The 19,969-nt window shown below is 49.6% G+C and overlaps 1 protein-coding gene across 6 annotated transcripts in view; it reads left to right on the forward strand.

Annotated features, from left to right (window-relative positions):
- The window catches only part of LOC118504947 (tetratricopeptide repeat protein 28), a 102,130-nt gene that overhangs the window by 22,949 nt on the left and 59,212 nt on the right, over positions 1 to 19,969 (forward strand). For 4 of the 6 annotated variants that reach the window (XM_036040047.1, XM_036040049.1, XM_036040050.1 and 1 more), the window contains exon 2: positions 1,390 to 1,730. In XM_036040047.1, the coding sequence (XP_035895940.1) occupies positions 1,707 to 1,730 (24 nt within the window). In that variant the 5' untranslated portion in view covers positions 1,390 to 1,706. The remainder of the gene's footprint in view (positions 1 to 1,389; positions 1,731 to 19,969) is intronic. The other 2 variants (XM_036040052.1, XM_036040053.1) reach the window with 1 other exon arrangement.

The following is a 19,969-nucleotide window of genomic DNA, read 5'->3' on the forward strand; positions in this document are numbered from 1 at the left end:
TCCACAACAAAGCGCGCAGCAACATATGTTGCCGTTGTCGGCAACAAAAAAGGGGTAAAATAAAAATGTGCAACATTTAATTTAAATCTCCCATTTGTTACACGGCCCAGCCCCGGCAGGAGCCGTCCCATTTAATTTTCTCCAGTGTGAAAATCTGTCCAAAACTCCCTCTGTTCCCGCTGCTTGAAGAACGAAGGGCCGAAGGGCTTTCAGCGTTTGCTGTTGTGGAGTCGTTCCCTTTTTTTTTTTGGGTGAGCCCTTTCTTCAATTTTTTGAAACCATCACATCGGATCGTTTCTGTGCTCGTATCCTTGTATGCAGGACGAGTACCGTTAGCGTACACGTACACGGAAGAAGAATCCATGAAAAACCATTTTTCCCCAGTCTTGTTTTTCTGCCTCAAGTTCGCTTCTTTTTAGTAATAATATTTTTTTTCTCCACTTCTTCCACAGCCCTGCACACACGATCGACGGGGATGGAAATCCCTGGAGGACAATATCGTCATAATAATCCATCAACAGCTGCGAGCGGTCGCGTAAATATGGAACATCCTGCCATCACTAGAGCGGCAGCCACGTGCAGTGAAAAGAATCAACACGTACTTGCCCTCTGCGTGTGACGTAAAACCCGTCCTGCCAACCCGATCTTGAATGCTTCGTAGCACCGAGATTCTTCCCACAAAGCGAGCCATCCAACTTCCCCCGGAACACGAAGCAACCCGGCCAGGGTTAGGGCGGAAGAAATTTATACATTTTCTTCCCGATGACCTTTTCCGAAGCGGGGGGCAGCAAGCGCGGAAAACGGTTAAAGCTGAAAATCAATTAAGTTTTATGACCACATGAAAGTTATTCAATTTGGAACATTCGGCTGCAAGCGCGGGCTTTGATGGGGCTAGATGGAGCGGATTCTTTATGCCGCTGCTGGGTTCTTGGGCTTACAACAAGTTCATCGATGTATGGGAGCTTCGATCTCATCGTCGCGTTTCGTTTCGTTGATGAGCGTCGTCGATGATGATGATGATGATGGTGATGGGAAAGATCAGCGCAACAAAGTGGTGGTGACAATCGTTGACGACGACAACGAAGCGGGCGACGATGACGATCGGTCGGCCGCCCGGTGATGAATAATTCGTTGATGTCGGCGGCAGGACAGAACTTCCACATTCACGGGCTCGTCGGGTTCGTCGTCTTAGGGCCGGTTGAAATCATTCGTTTGCCACTCTCAGGAACGTAGTCATATGGCTTCGACCGGGGAAACACATTGGAATCAGTCGAAGCGCACCGACCTCGGTGTGTGCGAGTGGTTGCGCGTGTGTTGATTCGCTCCGTCAGACGGGATTTTGTGTTGCTTAACGTTCAATTTCTATTCTTCTCACGTGATTGCTTTCAGTTTAGTTTAGAGCGAAAAGGTGTTGTGTTCAAAATTGTATCATAAGTGTGTGTGTGCGTGTGCTCCTCTAGAAAGTGGATAAAAAATCACAACAGTGCGAGCCGAAAATAAGTGTATCGATACAACCGTAAGCGAATAAGTGTGTGACAAAACGGGCTTCGATAGGAAATGGCACGAAAACCCATCACGGCAGGGAGCTCGAAAATCGCGTGTTAACGCCAACCGGCCGAGCGTTTGCTCGCACCGCATGCAGCACCGCCGAATGCAGCAGACACCTTTAGCAGCGCGCCCAGGACGGTGATATATCGGCAGGCAAGATGTCGCAACGCGATTTTTCAGAGGTAAGTTTCCGCAACCCTGCTTGCCAAATGCAATACAAAAATCACGCAAAACGAAAATAAAGATGTGCACGGTATCAACAGGTGGTATGGCACGGCAACGTTCGATCTGGTGTGCGAATGGGGGGGGATTTCCGTGCAGAAAGCCCACGGTTCATTACAACCGATTAAGCGAGCCATTAATTCATGCCAAAAGGGTTTTGTGTCGTACACCCAGTGCGACCCTCGCCAAAACGGGAAGGGGAAGAAAGGGCGAGGTTTTAATACTTTTCTCTTTTACTGCTGCCCCTAAAGGACTCCCCCAAAGGGTACTGCAGGACCTTCTCTGGTACGCGGGGATTGAAATAATTAATTGAAATATAAACACGATTTATGTATTTTCCCACGTCGCTTCTCGTCGAATCCTGCTGCGTGTGTTTCTTTCCCCGTGTCTTCCTTCCCGGCGCCGCCGATGGCCGAGGCTTCAAGCTTCACGGGCGCGCCTGGTTGGAACGCACGGGAGAAAATTAAGCAGCGAAGAATCGAATAATTAAGATAAAGTTTCAACCCCCGAAAACTACACCGCCCCGTAGGGTGCAGTTTGTTAAACGGTAATTAAACTGGCAAATTTTGTGCTGGAATGTTAACAGATAACTTTCTTCATTAGCAATACATTCGGTCGGACATTGCGGCTCGAGTCGGGTGGAATATTGGAGGTTCGCTATCATTTGTTGCTGTCCGTTAACCGTACGGTGTGAGCGATAGGCTTCACGGGCGATGGCTTAATACGCGGAGGAACCAGCTGCCTCGGGACAGCTCTCTCGGTCGGGTGTGATATATTTAAATTTTGCACTGTTCGATTTCGCCACTTCCCACAGTACACTAACAGATAGACAAAGGGGGTTGAGCATTACACAATACTTGTGGGCGACGCATCGTCACTTGTTACGTGGTGCACTTTGGAAACATTTGTCCGAATGACCATCATCTATCGTTTCGTAACAGCAAAATACTTTACCCGTTTCCGCTCGGCCGGCCCATCTTAAGCTGTCGGTGCAGTGCAGACTGAGGCTGAGAGCGGACGAAGTGAAGGCATAATGCATCCTCCTCTGCCGGGGTGCAATACTTTATTGCCACTCGTGGCGTGTCTCGGCGTTAATTGCGGAGCACCGGCAGAGGTGAGCGTGTTCAGCGTGGTCGTGCATCATCTGCATGAACCTGCAAACCTTCGAACGCTTCGATGTTTCGCAATAGGATTACTGCTTTATTTTGATGGTCCACGATGACGACGACGACAGGTGATTGTTGCCACGCGAGTTAATGCTCGGCTTAGCCCCAGGACGCCTCAACAGTGACCCTTTTTTTTTGGAAAACTAATTCCGATCATAACGTCAAACAGCGTACGCAACATCTTCCGGCTTACTACTCACTAGTTGGGGCATTAATTAGCGGCCTGCTCCTCGAGCTATTCCGGTTCGGAGAAAAACCGACCGCTTCTACGCGCGGGAAATGTGCCAATTTGCACACGAGCCGCGAATTCCGATCAAAACGCTCAATCTGGACGCTTCAGTTCGACCTAAGGGGTCGGAAAGAATCCTGAGACTGGGAATGTGCGTCTTGTGTCCCAGAACACCTAGCTGCTGTATGAATATGAAAATGTCTTCCTAATAATTTCCCACCTCTAGCAATACGGCCAGGCCGTTCTTTATGAATAAAAAAAAAAAAAAAAAAAAAATTTCCCACCTCTCTCCGTCTCTCAGTATCGCCGGTGTGCTTTAAAGCTCCCATCCCCATTTTCCCATGCAAGCCAGGACTTGTTTACGCACCGACTCGACCCACCACCATTCGCGGGACCATTTCAACCCATTAGGTGATGATGTCCATTCATTTCCTTCCCGTCCGATCAAAACATGGGAGCTACAGGGCGCATTTGCCTGAGCAAACTTGTTGCCCCGGTTGCAGTGCTTGCCCGAAGCTCGTTTGTCCAGCTGAGACCGGCTGGTGGTCGAGCGCAATGTCGTTTTCGGGGCCTTCCTTAACTGGCTTCATTAAAATTTTATTCACTGATTTTATTTCTGTTGTTCAATCGTCGTCGTCGTTCGTTCGTTCGTTTGCCTGCTTCCTGCGATCGAACAGTTCCCGAAGTGTATCAAGCGAGATGATGGCGATGATGGCGCTCAGGAGGCGGTGGTGACACTCCTCTCCCGATCAACTGTCAACGCGTCAGGACCTCAACCTTGAGCGAGCCGCCGGGCAGGCACCGGGGGGGCGGTTGAACAACTGTAACATTACATCTTAATACACTCCTAGACAGCGGCACACCCGACGGACGGCACAAGTGTCCGAGTGTTCAACCCACGGGAATCTACCGCGCACCGGTCGTAAAGGTCGGCCGTGCGGCGATCTCTTAAGAACTGCCGAGTGGCAGTTGTTGTTTCGCCACCCCAAAAGGCACGACACGATACGAATGCGGAAGGAATGTACCATGTACGTGGTCTAGTTTTTTTTCTTATGTCTAGCTTTAACACAATAGAACTCGCACAGATGGAACATCGAACAACGTGTGCAGGTGGGCTTTATACAAGCAGTTGTGTGTTTCGGGTTGATGTAGTTCCCGCTCGTCGCTTTGGAGTCGATAAAAATAACTGCTCGCCCCGGGTCGGGATAGAGACACACATTTGCATCTTCTGCATTATTCTCCTCTGTCATCGTTTCTTTGCCATCTCGCTTTTGATGGTTGGATACTGCGCATTCTGAAATCGTCACTAATTGAGCCTCGATTTGCCGGGTTTTTTTTCCTACTGCTGTTGTTGCTGTGCTTCTACCCTCTTCTTCTGGCTGAGGTTAACCTCCAAATAACGCATCACCACAAACCGTCAAACCGTCTTGTTAGTCGCATGCACACACGGGCGAATGCAACTCGCATGCATCGGCTCGTAAACGACGACGACTAATTTCGGAAAGGCATGAAGTCACAACGTGCCCCTGTCGGGGTTTTGATGATTTCATTAAGTAAGAAGATTAATAGCGCTTCTTGGTTTGTTTGGTGCCTTGTTCTCCATCCCGCGTGGACGGACCGCGTTCTTTACGGTGTTCTCCCGAAAGTTTCGATTCTAAAGTTTGAACGGAAATTAAAATGCGTTAAGATTTCTTCTCGGGGAGGTTTTCTTTCTCTTCCCCTCCCTCGTTCGTGATCGTACAAATTGAAAAGTAAACTTGCTTAGCATTAATTAAAGGATACTCGTTAACGCGTTCGTTCGCGATCGCAAGACCCACGGGCACAATCATTGCCGGTGGTCCACCGTTTGATGGCTATCAAGCACAATAAAGTGCTGTATCTTATGCGCTACCGTCACAACCCGCTGGTATGTCGATCGCGAAGTAGTGGGAAACTACAGGTCGATCGTTGCTCCGCTAGACCGTTAGCCAGCGCTATCAGATTAGCTAATTTGGCTGGCCTGGAACGCTAGTCAGAAAAGCGCAAACAATGCGCAATGTGTTATCTCGCGATCTCGCGCGGGTCTTCCCGTAACTTAGATTCTTTAAAAATGAACTAACCATGCGCGAAATATCGTTCTTAGCAGCGAACCCAACATCACATTTAGATCGATGAAAAATTACACCCCGACCCAACCGAGGCTCCTGACTACTACTACAACTACCACCACGCGATCGATCTGACGGGTAAACCGCCAAGCGTCAGCCGACCGGTTTTCGATGGTTCGATTCGATCGATTGAAATAGAAAGAAACGGAGACACATGCCCGATGCCGCCCAATTGGTCCCGGCCGTGATCTGAAGGTCCCCGAAGGTGAGGCAGGAAAGAAATCGTTTATTCTGTCTTTTCTCTAGCTCCCACGTACCTTCGTACCTGCCGGATGACAGGATGATCCCCCTTCCTAGCAAAAGCTTCCGTAGTGCTGTGTTGGGGGTGCCGTATCAGCAGCCCCGGTTTGCCGTGGGTTTTGGTTGGGGCGTTGAAAGCCATAGATTAAATGAAATGTGTAATATTTCAACCCCGGCCCCGGCCGTAGATCTCGTTCCGATGGAAGCGTGGAAAGGCGTCCGCAGCACCGAGGAGAGTTCAATTTGTTTCGTCGTTTTGTCCAAACGCTAACTGGCCGGTCGAGCAAAAAAACAAAATAGGAGAGCTTCATTCTGATAAATATATCCCATTTTCCATAAATATTATTTAATCGCTTTATCATCGGCCGGCTAGACAACGCCTAACCGCTGCGCCTCCAAAATCCACGTCCTGGGATGCGATCCAGGCCGCTTTTTTTGTGTGTGCCTTTTTGAGCGATACAAAAAGGAGAAGTTTTCTCTACATGTTCAGCTCCAATAAATCTGCGCGCGGTTGAGGTTGTATTTTTTGTGGTTGTATACAAAATTTCGATCATTTGTTATAGATGTTTAAGGCCGTTGATAGCTATGTTATCGATTTTGGTTTGTTTTTTAGACACGCGCAGCAGACCGCGCCTTGTTAGCTTTATTTATGGGTACTGTTCCGAATGCAAGCTAAGAACTCGAATCTCGTACCAGATCTGTATGCTCACACTAGGTACCGATCGGATTGGAGCGTGCCTGAAAGTACATTCCTTAGCGCTCAATTGGGAGACACTTTTCTACAAACGGAATACGGAAGTCACAACCGGGCGAGCCGCAGGAAGCGAATCGTTATTTAAATATCTCATGTTCACAACTCATTTGGCGAGTAAACGATCACGATTCGCGATCCCGATCTTTTGGGAGCTGTGAAGCAAATATTGGCCGGGAGACTTCCCCGGTTGTACGATAATGAAGCGTACGGTCGTGGGACGTATGTCCCTCGGGCGATGTTGTCCCTGGCGGTCGTGGAAACAGTGTTGCTAGAAAATTGATGCAAAATTCGATAGCGATCCCGGGCTTTTGGCCAAACACTTTGGCTAATTTTCGTCCCTCCCGGTTGAGCTTCGGATCGGGCAAATGATTGGTCGAAAGGCTCCCAACTCTTGATACAATGTGTTCGAACCTTGGAGAGGTACACGGCGGACACTCTAGCGTCCCCGAAACATTAACACACAAAAAACACCGGCCTCTCACACCCGAGACCCCGAGGTCCGGTTATTGATCTGATAGATTTCCTGTTTTAATACATTTTCATGATTCACACCTTCTCCTACCACGGCTTTCGGTCCTTCTCGGTCACCTTCTGGTTGGAGGGCCGCGCTCCCACCGTATGAAGTTATCTCGATCCAAATTGAACATGACCCCTCGGGGGCCGTGTTTTTGTCGGAGCTATTGGATGGAAGCATGATGTGTCGCCGTCGACGCGTGTGTCTGTGTGTTCTCTCGATCGCACCGATTTCGATAGTTGAAATTTCTCAGATTTCCTGCTCCACAATCCTGTACAGCAGCAGCAGGGTAGGAGCGAGTGGTCGTCGGGACGGAAATGGATCCGGTCCCGTTTCTGGGTGTACCGTCCCGGGCGTTAGACGGACGACGCGTGCAGAACCACTTTTCAACGATCGCGTTGATTGATCGGTATCGACAGATGTTGGTCGAGAGCTGGTGGCGACTCTCGTCGCAGGTGTGACCTTTTTCGGGCTCTCCGGTTTTCGTGGCCCACCGATACCGCCGGCGTTGCGATGCTAAGTGGGGAAAAACGACGGTTGCTTAGTTAGCGCCACGCGAACGAGGATAATTTCATTATTCAGATCGATAGAAAGCGTGATCTTCTGTGCCGAGTACAGCGGGACCTGCTGTAGGTTAAACATTCTGAACCTGAAATAGAGCAACCTCCTTATATTGCGACAGTGTGGGAATTATAGCTCTCATTAAAAAAGAAGTGCAAAATGGAGCATAAAATCAATCTCAATCATCGCTTGGGAATGGACTGATGTGGTCCGGGGGGTTGCACATCGAAGGCGTGTTACTACTCCCAGGAGTATACGAATCTTCCTCGATCCTCGATCCATTCGGCTAATCATGGCCACCATGGATCTGCCCGATCGGGGCTGGGACACGTCCGGCATGAGCAGCACACACACACACACACAAAAACTCGCCCCGCCCGGCACGTACCGCTAATTCCGGGAACGATCTTTAACGATCGATGCCACCGCTAATAAGAGACACAGTTCCGGACGGGAGAAGTCGGGGAGGACTCCACCTCAACCTACTAGCGATGCTCCTACCGAGCTGGAGTAACAATATTCTTCCGACCAAACCCCGGCGTCCCGGGCCCTTTTCACTAACTAGCTCTCCGGTGCGTGTGCCTGACGCTTGTGGCCGTTGCTGTCCTGCAAACCTGTTCGCATGTGCGACGGTGGTACGACGCGACACGCAACAAAAGCGCCCGAGATAGCCGGGTGCGAGCGAAGAAAAACAGCACGACAAGAATATGGTGCGCCCCGGACATGGGTTGCTCAGTCAGTCAGGGCTTTTTGATTTAATTAAGTCGGACAAGTGAGAGCATAATATTTTTCCATTGCTACTCTCGGCGCGATCGAACACAACCGACTCCGACTCCCGTTGCCTTCGTTCGTTCCTGCCTCCTACTTTTTTTTTGCAACAAGAGCCGGTTTTAGCCTGCCAGTCAGCTCGGTCGGGTATCGGTGTGGCGTGGGCTAGAAACAGAGAGGGCAGGTGTTTGTCGGTTGAAAAGGAAATATTTTAATGACATAATGCCGTAATATTGAGATATGCATTCCAAACAAATCTACAACATCGGGCCGCACTTGCGCATTCCATTGTGCACTTCGTTGCAAGATCGTTGGACGAAGCTGGGGCTAACGAGCTCCGCCGGTCCGCTGGTGCACCTAGAAGGGTTGGGGTAAGTTAATCTGACGCGCGATGCTGCTGATGATGATGATCGTTCTTTGACGGTGCACTGATCAGCGTCGAGTGAGAACCGATCGCTTCATGGCTTCGCCTGCTTGTTTGCAAATTTCGCCCCTTTGTGTTTTGTTTAAGCGATTAAGCTGAGAAAGCACAACAATCTCACCACACTTTGTCCCGCTTGCCCAGAGGGCAGTCGCACTATCGGCATGCGTTCGATTCGGCACTCGGCACTGGGATTAAATTGGATGGTAAAGTTGAGGGCCCCGGTTCGACCTACCCGCGGGCCGTACGATAATGTGGCAGACCCGGTCGCCACCGTCCGCCACCGTCGCTTACCCTAGCCCTGAGCTTAGGGCGGGTTCGTCCGCCACCTTGCCTGGAAAGTAATTTATGCTCGCCAAACGCTCACCAACAACTGGCGAGCTGCGAGGCATTGGATGGTACTTAAATTTTATAACTATTATTACCCGCCTCACCGGACCGAGGCAAGGGTTAGGAAGCGATGGCGGGAAGTAAGGTGGAGAAGCGGGGGGAGCTCTCCCTTGTTTGCTAGACTGTTGGGTTCAAATGAGAGGAAAATCTCCACAAGAAAAACACGCCCCAACAACACCGAATACCTCACTCTCTTCTCTCTCCTTCTCTCTCTGTCTCTCTCTCTGAGGTTGCTCCTTGAGAACAGCGGGCGTTGGCCGGTATAGGCAAAAAAAAGAACCCGTTGACGAACGTACCGGTACCGATTAACACAGACCCTTCGGCGAAGGGAATTCCTTCTGATCTGCGCTCGTCGGCCATGTCTCGTCGTGTGGGGGGGGGGGACTGGGAAAAGAATTTTCATTGTTTTCTCCTTCCTGTTCCGGGCGCAAACTGGGACGCTGGCGTGAAGGTTCCAGGGAAGTCCAGTCGAATACTTCTAGCGCTGAACAGAACGAACCTTTTTGCATGAAAAAGGAATGCAAAAAAGTGGGCAAACCACGGTCGCAAAAATGTTTTTTCCCATCCCACCCGGCCCCGAATGGACAGACCGCCGAAGACATATAATTTCACTAGAGATAAAGTCATCCCGGAGTCATCCAGCGAGTCTTATCCATTCGGTGAATTATTTCCATTCGGCTAACAATGTTCGGAAAGGCATTCCCCAAAACAGGGGAGGTTATTTTATGGCTTTCCATTCGTTGGCTCTCGGACCTGGTACCATCCGGGACAATGTGCAGCAATGTTTTTGGGGAGTTGATAATTTGCAAAAATAGTTTACGACGAACGGCGCATTATTTTGGTTTGCGGAAACGCATACATATATGTATGTTCTCTTCTCGCTGCGTTCTTTTCCGCACCGGACCGCGGGTACTTATTTCGCGCGGATAATAACACGTTCGGTAGCATCATATTTTCGGTCGTAAAATATCCTTAACTTTCACCGTGTTAATTTTGTTGCGAGCGAGAATTGAAAAACAAAACCCACCTGTGTGTTTGTGTGTGTGTGTGTGTGTGTGTGTGTGTATGCCAGCGGCCAACAACAATGTGTCAACAATTGTTTGCTGTCAATATCCGAGCCTTCGCTCTAATCGGTACCGTTTGGCGTTAACGTGCAAAAAAAGTGAGAAAATCGCTAAGTAAAATATCCGTCCGCGCTTATGCTAGTATGCTAGCGCAAACCCCTCGGCATCGTTCGGCGTCAGGCCATAAACGGGCGAAAGTGGGCAAGATGGCATCGTTAGAGCTTTACGATGGCACTACTCGCGAGGCACTCGCATGCCATAAAGTGGCATCAACCTGTCTCGCAGCACACCCGGTCTAGCTGTCGTTTATGAACGCAAAGCGTTCGGTGTGTCCCGGAGGATCACCACGGTCCGGCCGCCTGCTCGTGACACCCTTTTCTTGAGGCGCGTGGTGGTGTCTGTCCCAGTAAATCGTCCCCATCTGCATCTGCACCATTTATTGCACCCGGCCGCAAGGCTGCCGAAGTTACGCGGGTGCACTTGGGCGGATAGTGGACTACTCTACTGGTGGCTACTATTTGGAAGCCGTGCGTGTGTGAGTCGGGCCGAACTGCAAGCGCAGTTTACAGCAGAATGATTTAAAGAAGCCGAAGTGAAAGCGCCTCATCCGGAATGGGCGCGCAATTAGAAGTGGTTTTAAAATATGATATGCGCGCTTTGCGGGAGAAAATGTGTCGCCCTGCGATGTGATTTCGAATCGTTTCGTGATCGATCACGGCCTCCCTCAGCGACCGGTTCGTTCCCGGAGGTGGTGAGATGGTCAGGCGACTGTAGATGGTTCCAATTACACAGTCCGATGCAGGTGGCCAGCGCTGGGGATAGACTCGCGTTGCTGCGCGGGCAGTTTGCAACTTTTCTGCAAGTTTTCCTATTTTGTGCAGCGAGCGTTATGCCAGCATCGGAGATAGTAAATTAAGGCAAAATTTATGCTTCATTAGAAGTTGCTTCAGGTTGGACGCGAGTATAATGAGGCAGACCTTTTTTCATTACAAGGATCACTCCAACAGTAGCGAAAGTATCGAGGAAAAGAGAATCGTTTTGAATGTTGTTAATACTACTTACTTTATCCTCTTTCGATTTGATACACCAAAGATCGTGGATCAAATATCTCGTCTCAGAATTAAGACTCATCTAAAGCTATGGAAGTTTAGCTTCATATAATTTGGCATTGACCTAGAGCAAGTTGTTGAAACGGCAGCAGCAGAGAGAAGAGAAAACGAGAGTAGTTTAGCATACCAATACCAAGCGTGTAGGGCAGATTTATTTACAAAACGAAACTGCATCCACATCATGTCCCTTCGCTCCTAAACACGTGATCGCGCCACTCCACATAACCCTTAGTAAGACGTAAAAGAAAGAGAACCCCCGTGTCGTGTCATATGCGCACCATTCAGGGGACCATACAATCAGATCACTAATTACGCGATACACATCAGCTGGGTCCTTCTGCACCGCCATGCATGCTGGGTACTGTCCCAATTGTCCCCAAAACTAACTCCCTCGGCCAGCCCGATCGCACACAGCATCGTTCCTTCTTTTTTGTCCCTGTTCTTGCCGAGGCCCCACCGGGCGAAAGACCTAATTTGATACGGCACGAACATAAATCTTGCCAATTATCGACGAGGGCGACGAACGACGAGGTCCCCGAGATATTCTGCCCAGCCAGCCAGCATCATCCTCCATTTGTACCCGAAATCAATGGCTGATTTATTGCCACGCGGCAATACAATGTTGTTGTTTAGCGCGAGCGCGCGCACACACACGGCGGAGATGATGCCGTTTGCAAAAGGGATGGCTCCAAACGGTTCCAAACTCCCTGGAGGGAACCAGACCCCTGATGGGGGGTCGATCGAAGGCAGGCAGCACTGAAAACAAAACGATCAACGAACCTTGCTCTCTCTCTCGCACGGGGAAGAATCGGTTCATTTCCGGTGGATTGTATTTTGGAGCATTGGATTGGAAGCGATGTACTGCGGGGCGCGACAGTTTTGCAATGCTGCTGCAGGTTGTCGATGATGCGGAGCGTCAGCAGCGCAAACGAACGAAAAGAACATTTATAGAAATCTCAAATGCCGTATTGAAACGTTACCAATAAAACAAGTACGGCCAATAAAAAGCCCTCACCGTGGCAGCTGAATGGAGCTGCAACGGGAGCAACCGACGCGATTTAGATTGTTATCGACCACCGTCCGTGCAGCGTCGTTTGAAGAATGCGAAATAAGACATCCTCTCCCTGTGTATGTGTGTGTGTGTGTCTGTGTTGGGGACATGCTCAAGTGCATTAGATAATAGATAGTCCGGAGGTAACGAGTTACGCCTGAAAGGTAGGCAACATTCGTTAGCCCGCAGCGTTTGCCGGGTGCTATAAATCATTCCCGAAAGCCTTTCCTTCGGCTGGCAAGTATCACGACCAAATTACATCCAATTACATCCTTCCTGTGCCGTGCGTGTTCTGATTGATGTTGAGCTACAATTACCGGTGCAGCGGGTGCGCGATATGCCGTGTGTCTACCGGTTCCCTGCTTGGCGGGCTTTGGGCTCTCAAGCTCCAGCACCGACCAGATGTTGATCCTTACTGGCTGCTGTGCGTTTCCGATTCCTGGGAAAGCGCATACCACGCCATCCGAATAATTGCAGGTTAATGGCCTTTCTGTCGGTCGGGGAGCAAAAAAAAATGGACCGGCAAATTGGAGATCGCTTATACACACGCTGATTGAGCTGGGCAGAAAAGTATTCAAAATATTCCCGTTGTTGCTAGCGAATATTTATTTTGAAGAAAGCAACACAAAAACGAACTGGACACCACCGCGGGTATTGTGTTTGCTGCGGAGCCCTCTGGAAGGATTTGCCGTATTTTGGGAAGAGCGACTCGTGATCTCGCGTTGGTATGCGCGAGTCCTGTCCACAGCTTTAATGTGGTCTTGCTTCCTCCCGGCCCGGCTGCGCCGAAGGATTGTTTGCTTTGCTTTGGAATTAGGTTCGCTTGCTTAAAACCCAAAACCTTCCAACTCACCGTTGGGCCCCCTGCTCGCGACCGAGCGTAGGGCTGCATTCGGTGTGCTGTGAGTGCATAAAAATTGCTGCCCTTACCACCGGGCAATGGAATGCTGCTGCACATCTGCATAAGTACATCGCCGAGGCGGATCTTTGTCGAGCGCGGTCGCGGATGCAGATTCCGGGCAAACAACCGATGTGCCGTGCACGCGGCACCGTAGCGTATGTGTGATGTGTGCACCGTGTTTAACTGTCCTTCCTCCTTTGGGACTGTTCCGCTTTTTTGTGGATCTGTTCCTGGGCAACACAGCCAGAGCTGGTGTAGTAGGGGAAAAAACATGCCACGAACAAACGATTTGTTCGGACAAAATTCACTCCCAAAACGATGGGACAACAGTGTCGGTCGGTGGTTAAGGTTGGAACAGAAATTGGGTCCCGCCAGTGCCGGACCCACCACCCAAAATGGGCCACGAAGTAGTCACGCCTAAGTCACAACCAACTCCGGGGCTCCTGCAGGACACTGACGATACTGGCGATCCCGGATCGGATATCGGTGGTAGTAAAGCGTAGCTCCTCTTCTATGACCTGCTTCGACGCTCGGCAAGATAGTGCACAAACCAGAAACCAAGGCTCAAAAAAGGAAAACAAAAACCTTACCAACCGGCGAAAAGAAAGCAGCAAAGAAATTAAAGTACGAAATAATTCCATATAATTAAGACTTCTTTATAAATTCAATTCTTTTCGCTTCCTGGCGCGTTTGTACGTCGTATGCGATGGCGAAAAGCGCCCCGTTGGACGAAGGAAGCTCTGGGTTCTGTCTGCGTCATCCAGAGCACTGCTCTGACTGAACTGGCCGATGGGAAGGTAGGGAGATAAGAAGAAAAAAAAAAACACTCTTTCTTCCTTTCCGCGATTCGATGACGCTTCTTGGCTTCGGTTGAAGCATGGCAAGGGAAAGCGATCGCGTTGCGGAGGTCACGATCATTGAGATTTGGGGGTGAGTGGGTGGGAGGAGTTGTTTTTGGGGCTGAGAAGCAGTAGGAAGCGCGATTCGTATAAGGACCAGAGAAGAGAGAGAGAGAGCCTCCTCGTGGATTGCTGGAGACGATGGCGTATGGCTGTTGAAGGTGGACGAAACGCTGGCCAGGCATATAAATTCCGATTGTATTGAAACGTTTAAAATTCTCTCCGTCCCCTGCGTGCAGTGCTGCGGTCTGCCCGCTTGTAAATTACGCATTTTCGATAATGTTGATAAATTTGTAATGTGAGCAGACGGCGGTTCCATGCGGATGCGGCCGGGCACGATCACGTCCGATCGTTCGATGCAGCTACGCGTAAACTACCGGCCGAATAACGAAACTATATTATTAGTTTATGCGTATGCAAAACTGTCTGGCAAATGCAGCACCACCTCGATCGCGTTTTACCGATGGCCGTTTGACCCGCTTTAGTTTGTGTGTGTTAGCTGAACGGGATCGTTCGCGCGCGCAAAGGTTGCCTCCTGATGTCCGAACCCTTCACAGATCTGGGAAAGATTTGTGCAACACACTGCCGCTGCTGCTTCTTCTTCTCTTTTTTTTCCAGTGCTTCCAATCGATGGCTAAGCCAAGCGCAACAAAATCAGCCCTCGGCGACCATTCGATGGGATAAATGTCAATAAGTCGGTAATTTATTTCGGCATCTATGTGCAATAAATTTCGCAACGGTGTCGTCTTTCGCAGCCGTCCATCCGCGACGGGGCAAAGGGTGGGATTTAGGAGTGCAGAATCGCTACGCCTCTTCGCGTTTTTTTTGTGACTGTTGCGGTGGTGGCCATTACCGGCGAGACATTACCGAAAACCGACAGATGGTTAGTTCGGTGGGCTGTGTCGCTGACGCTTGAGCGTGTTGGGCGATCGCGTCCCCGGTCCGGTGGTGAGCGTATCGCGCCTGTGAAGTGTGACAGTTTGGTGGGATCGAAAGGGACCGGCAACACATAAGTAAATGAAGTCCTACCATTAAATTAGACTCAACTTTAAGTATCGTCACGGTGATTTGTTGCGATTTCTTTATTAATGCTACTTGGCCGTTGCGTTCCCGATGCCCCTTTTTTTCTTCTTTCTCTCCTCCTTTCGTTGTTCCGCTTGCGGTGCGTAACGATGATTGAGATATTTATGCTTATCGTTTAACATGTCCTTTGATTTCCGGTTGCAGCTCGCCCCGACACTCATCCGGTTTTATTTCATCCCATAAGGGAAACATGCAATTTTAACTAGCCTCCCGGCTCCAGATAGCGCACGATAGTCTTCCCCGCACGGGCATTGTTTGCAGATGATTGTACGGGGCTGGCTGGCCCGTGCAAATAAGTCAACTGGTATGTTATCGCGCCTCTGCCTCCGCTAAATGCTTATTTATAGCAAACTCTATAAATTAATAAACCGTTCCGCGGAATGCTTGAAAGCAATGGCGAGGAATTTACCCAGCAACCGTCCAGCAACCGATTAGATATCGTCACGGATAAGGCGAGAACAAGGTAAGTAACCCAGTGTGGAAATGGTGCACCGCAAACTGGTGGCATGGCGTCCATTATCACTTCCAGAAGCAGCAGCGAATCCCGCGTTAGTCCTCGGCAAACATAATTAAGTTGTACCGGTACTATGCTACTGGAACTGCGGGCTGGCAGCCACTTTCAACACTATTTTGCTGTTTTCTGTGTCATTCAACTCACGCCTATAGCTCGGCCAAATGGGCAAAATTGGCACGTTTGTTTTCGTGGCACCAGCCATCAGGTTCTTTCCCTTGGCATCGGCATCAAGCCCCGTCGTGCTGCTACCATCCCGGCCAAAGTGTTACGGATCGAATCGATGAGCTACAACCCAATCGATAGCCCTGTAGGCAATTTGCAGACCAGTAGTCAAAATGATAAACGGTCATTTTCCTTTGCGCTGCTACCATTCCTGAGTTCCCGGGTTTCTTTCTTTCCCCCTGGGGGGTGCCCGGGTTTGCGGCATGCGATGACAAGGCAGGGAAGAACGCTCCTCGAGACACACCTCCCAGGTTTATATGTGCAGACGACACACGAATCGGGGCACTGTCCGGCAGGTCAGACGGTTGCATTTCATCATCAAAAAACCAAACAAGACAGCAAGATATTCAAACTAGCGCAAAGCCAGGCGATGAGTGAGTGAGTGAGTCTTTTTTTTGCGCTTTTGTGCCGAGGACGAAACGAAGAAGGTGCAAAAATCGAAAAATACAGGAGCTGTGGACCAGCTTCAGTCGAGCGTTCATTATTGCATGCATAAGGCGAACCGAACAGAAAGGGGCGAAAAGCGATATAATTTTCGATCCGATCTTGGAGGCCCGGCCGGACATGGTGTTGCCCGCGGCGGCCAGCCCGGGCTAATGGTTGCCTTCAAACAAGCGATTGGTTTTTAGTACGTGCAAGATTGGAGGATTGTGAGCCAGCCACCCGCGGGCGACCGGGTGGGCTTGGAGAACGCGGCGCGACTGTCTGTCGCAGGGTGGTGCTTCCGATTTTTATGTTGCCTTCCGTACGTGATTTAGTTCCGTTTCTATGCGTTGCAAACGGTGCTGAGGCGATTTTATTTATTTGGAATAGGAGACACAGTTTGACTAATGACACGATCACCATCAGCTAGGTAGGTGATCGATCGATAGCCGGTGGAGCTCTAATTTCGCTACCGTATACTGCTCAGTATGATCAGTTGGTTGGATTTATCGTCTCTCTCTAGCTGTGATTATATTGCAAAGAAGCGGTGAAAGCTTACTGTTGACATAGATAAATATTTATGCTTGAGGAACATGTGGAAGCCATATTGATAGAGGTAGAATACATTCGTCTATAGCGCCTTTTTAACTGTTAAACTTTAATGTATTTCTTCTCAAATATTCGGCTCTACAACCTTGAGATGCCTCTTGGCCTGTCATTGCTGGCTCTCCGTGACTAAGTTTTAACAGTAGCTGGTATAGTCTGTCCTGTGTACGAGGAGGCGATCCAGATGAGCTTTAAACCACAATCCTGTCGTGTGAAGAACAGCGTCGCTATCGTCTGGGCAACTAGCTAACCAATCTACGACTTAGTCTTGACGGAAGCGATCGAACATCAAACATCTAGTGGAAATGTTCAAATTTGAATTACCATATTGAGCGACTTATAGAGCGTGTTAGCCGTGGAATAGAAGCATTCACTTCCTCAGGAATCAATAAATTTTCCACCGCTCGTAAATCAATTAAACTAGCAAACAACAGTCAAACTGAAATGCAAATTAATTCATCGAGAAATCGCAAATCGATAGCAGCCGAAGCCTAACCACCACCATTCATCATATCTTTATCGTGGTGAAACATACATTCAATAAATTATTGCCTGTTCAAAGATTTGTCTTAACACCGTTGTTGTTAGCCGTGAATGATGTTGGCCATGTTGGCTGGCCACGCACCTCTCCAGCGCTGCCACACTCGCGCACCGAGATCGATCATCAAATCGCACAGGAAATCCTGGCTAGCTTTACGTCGAACCGAAACACGACGTTTGTAGAGCAAATGGAGCTCAATTTCATAACTTTCGTTCACGTTTCGATTACCGTGCCCTGTGCGCCACCAACCAACGGGTGGCGCGGTGGCGAGGAGCCTTTTTTGCATAACGACGACGCGCAACATCACACTCTAATCCTGTTTTATCCGCCTCCGGATTTGCGGTACGGTCTCGAAACAGGTTAGCTGCAGCCGGGCGGGAAACACACCACCGTGTGCTGCATTGCTGCGCTGCGCTGTATCCGGAGGTGGACACATTTTCGCGTCCACATGTCACGTCCTGGCGTATCATCCTGGTGACCGTCCACCGTCTTAAGCCGCGTCCCGGTGCCGGTTGATCATCGTGATTTATAGGGTAGAATCCGCTTGTTAACGACATTCACACGTCCTGCGCGGTTCCCGCGTGCGCGAAACCCGAGCAAAACAGCGGTTTTGTCGGTGGCTTCTTGCTTGATTTAATGCACCGGCGTTACTTTGCCGAGCCGAGCCGAGCAAAACCAACCCCATCCGCGGCGCGCGAACGCACGCCGAGATGGATGGGTTCGGTATTGTAGAAGAAGAAGAAGCAAAAAACAAGCTCGCGCGCGCGAAACACTTTTGTCTTCCGAACCTGACGGATGCCGCGCGCTGTGACCTCTGCGCATTTCGTGAGCCGTGGCCGAAAAAAAAGTAAAACTGTACAGGGCGTGTGTTGCATATTGCGGGAGGATGCAATGGGAACACGGATGACAACAAAAAATTAAAATTCCTTCGCACGAAAGCTCACCGTCCGTCACGTACCGTCTTCGGCGGCGGCGGCTTATGCGTCGGCTCCCTTGCGGCATTCCCAAAGCCCCCGATACCCGCAACCCGGTGGAATACGAAATTGGCCCCCGAAAAATCATCGCCCAGGGTTCGGGACGGCGAAATCGGACATCCAAATCGGTCGCAATCACATTCAGATCAACTTCGCCTCTGATGTTTGCCCGGCGGACAGAAGGACGCTTTGGTTAAATTATTTTTCTGTCCCATCTTTTCCTTTTGCTCGGAACATTTTGCGAAACGGAAGCAGCGTAGTGATGTTGAAGTGCGGGAGATATATTTACATGCAAGGCAAAATCGTTTGGTGATCGACCGACAAACCACCGGTGAGGATCGTGCCCTATGTAAATTAGTTTGATTAATGTACATCCTATGGAGGTCGTAAAATATGTTTCGAGGATATTTCAAGACAATATTTTTCAAACTGTTCCGAGAGATATTGCTTGGCGTTCGAGGAAGACGTTAGTCGTCCAATAAAATTGTTCCTATCTAGTAGCACGTGTTCCATGTTGACACTACAAGATAAAAATGCATATGCGATCGACCTATCGGGCATTTCTTGTCTACGCCAGCCATCCACAAATAGACGACACACGTTCAATAACAACACTTTTATAGCACAATCCGCCGTGGGTCGATGCGGTGAATGTCAAACAGCTGCATGAAACTATCGAAGAAGCTATTTGTACAAGGTTTTCCAGCGAGCATTCCAAAAATATCGCTTGTTTTGTGTTGTCTGCACCTGTTTGTCAATGCACCCGATCACCGACTACTATGACTGACAACACAAAAGACTGTCAAAAAGGAGTCGGTAATACGATTAGAACATTTTCCCATGCGATCTTACTTTCCTTGGCTCATTATGGCATACCAGACACGTTTACAGTTTCCAGCGTCGTTTGTACCATGTATTTATGGATTTCTTTTTCCCGTTTTTTCTCTCGTTTTAGGTAAGAGACTTCTAAGCATGCTAATGACTTCCCGACACCGATCGTGCTGAAGTTCCCGTCAGTGTGGACAACAGCGACAACAACACGCCGTCCAACCTTATCGCACTGTCACCCGCCGGACAGTGCTGCTACTTGTTGTAGTTTATTCCAAAACTGATTAGTTTATTGATTGTCGTATTAAGCCAAATTACCTTTAATCCTATCACGGCGCCCGGCATATGATGGGCGGCGAGCAACGAGATGCGTACCGCGGCGTTCATCGCCATTTACTTATGTTTCGTATGTTTTTCTGCCCTTCTGCTCGTGAGTCCCTCCTCCCGGTACGAGGCTTAGGATTTTGTTTATCGCCACCCAGACTCTGAACTCCCGTCTGCCATTTTTCAAAACCCATCCTCTTTCGGCGCGGGCACTGTTTAATCCGCATGGTCGTAGTCAAACTCGCAAGCGCAACTCTGAACGATGCGAAACTGCGACACGATGACGACGGCACTGCACATTTTGAATAGCTATAAAATTTCAATAAAAACCACCTATTAATACACTCCGCCCGTGCATGGGGAGGCGCCCCAACCGGGAACAGGGGAAGCTGCGCACGGGACACCATTATATGCAAATCAGCTGTTTTGTTTTCCCTGCCTCCCATTTCCTCCCCGGTCGTCCGTGGTGG

This window comes from Anopheles stephensi, chromosome 2, assembly GCF_013141755.1.
Source record: "Anopheles stephensi strain Indian chromosome 2, UCI_ANSTEP_V1.0, whole genome shotgun sequence".
Classification (NCBI taxonomy): domain Eukaryota; kingdom Metazoa; phylum Arthropoda; class Insecta; order Diptera; family Culicidae; genus Anopheles; species Anopheles stephensi.